General features: G+C 55.4%; 1 protein-coding gene across 1 annotated transcript; it reads left to right on the top strand.

The window, feature by feature from the left end:
• Positions 1-613, top strand: LOC135578719 (feather keratin 1-like). Its single transcript, XM_065054634.1, has one exon. It carries the CDS (start codon positions 29-31, stop codon positions 341-343), a length of 315 nt encoding a protein of 104 aa, XP_064910706.1. The 5' UTR covers positions 1-28; the 3' UTR covers positions 344-613.
• The last annotated feature ends 882 nt before the right edge of the window (positions 614-1,495 follow it).

Below are 1,495 nucleotides of genomic sequence, written 5' to 3'. Positions count from 1 at the left end.
CCTTCCAGGGCCCCTCCGCACCACACACATGGCCTGCTACGACGCCTGCCGCCCCTGCGGACCCACCCCGCTGGCCAACAGCTGCAACGAGCCCTGTTCCCTGCAGTGCCAGGACTCCCGCGTCGTCATCCAGCCTCCCGCCGTGGTGGTCACCCTGCCAGGACCCATCCTCACCTCCCACCCCCAGAGCACCGCCGTCGGATCCTCCTCATCGGCTGCCGTGGGCAACGAACTCGGCGCCCAGGGAGTTGCCATCAACTCCGGGGCCTTTGGCTACGGCAACGGCTCTGGCTTTGGAGGCCTGGGCTGCTTTGGCGGCAGAAGGGCTGGATACATCTGCTAAGGGCCCTCGCCACCACCCCTGATGGACACCACCTACCGCATTGAAGCTACGCCATGGATTGTGGAATCACCTCTGGACCCTTCTTGCCAAGTGGACCATGGCTCTACCTCTAAAGGAGACACGAAGATCTTGGTGCTCTGGCAAGATCTATGTCACAGAAGCAACCTCAGCTGATGGTCACCCTACATGCAGCTTATACCTGTCACCGCCTACTTGGTGCTCCTGCCTTTTCACTCTTGTCTTTCCTCAATAAAGTTCTCTCGCATCCCAGCCTGAGACATCTCGCTTTACTTTCGTCTCTCAAGGCTCTTCCAACCTCACCCAGCACAAAGCCAGGGCTCAAGAAGCAAACTGGATAGGGGGAAAAGGGCCACAAGACTTCTCCCAGGAAATATGTCACCCCCTATTCCACCGAGAACACAGACCAGAATCTGGGGGTCTTCCACAACATGATACAAGCCCATCACTGGACCAAAGAAAGATTTTGACATGAGAAAACTATCCTCAACATGCCTCTGGTGAGACCTCCCTATGACAACACACACTTGACCATCTTCCTTCCCCAGCATCACTCTCCGGATCCACCAGGAGCAGAATCACAGAATCATTTAGTATTTAGACCCTCCTCACGGGTTTTCTGGGAAGAAAATTTTCCTAATATCCAATCTAAACGTTCCCTGGCACAACTTAAGGCCATTTCCTCTTGTCCTGTCACTTGGTACTTGTAAAAGATACTGAATTCCTTCCTCACTGCAACCTCCCCCACCCCCAGAGCACCATCGTTGGATCCTCCTCATCGGCTGCCGTGGGCAACGAACTCGGCGCCCAGGGAGTTGCCATCAACTCCAGTGCCTACGGCTATGGCTTCAGAGGCCTGGGCAGCTTTGGAGGTCTGGGCTGCTTTGGTGGCAGAAGGGGTGGATACATCTGCTAAGGGTCCTCGCCACAACCCCTGACGGACACCACCCACCGCATTGAAGCTCCTCACAGTGGACCCTTCCTGGCAAGTGCAACTTCTGTCCATGGTTCCTCCTCTAAAGAAGACGGGAAGATCGTGGTGCTCTGGCAATATCTATTTTACACAAGACACCTCACCTGATGGTCACCCTTCATGTAGCTTATACCTGTGACCTTCTACTTGCCGCTCAGTCC

This window comes from Columba livia, chromosome 2 (genome assembly GCF_036013475.1).
Source record: "Columba livia isolate bColLiv1 breed racing homer chromosome 2, bColLiv1.pat.W.v2, whole genome shotgun sequence".
Lineage (NCBI taxonomy): Eukaryota > Metazoa > Chordata > Aves > Columbiformes > Columbidae > Columba > Columba livia.
Note: the sequence above shows the minus strand (reverse complement) of the source record. Positions and strands in the feature narration are given on the sequence as shown.

Bases quoted from the DNA above. Each gene is read 5' to 3' on its own strand.
- LOC135578719 (XM_065054634.1), top strand. From the start codon at position 29: ATGGCCTGCTACGACGCCTGCCGCCCCTGCGGACCCACCCCGCTGGCC.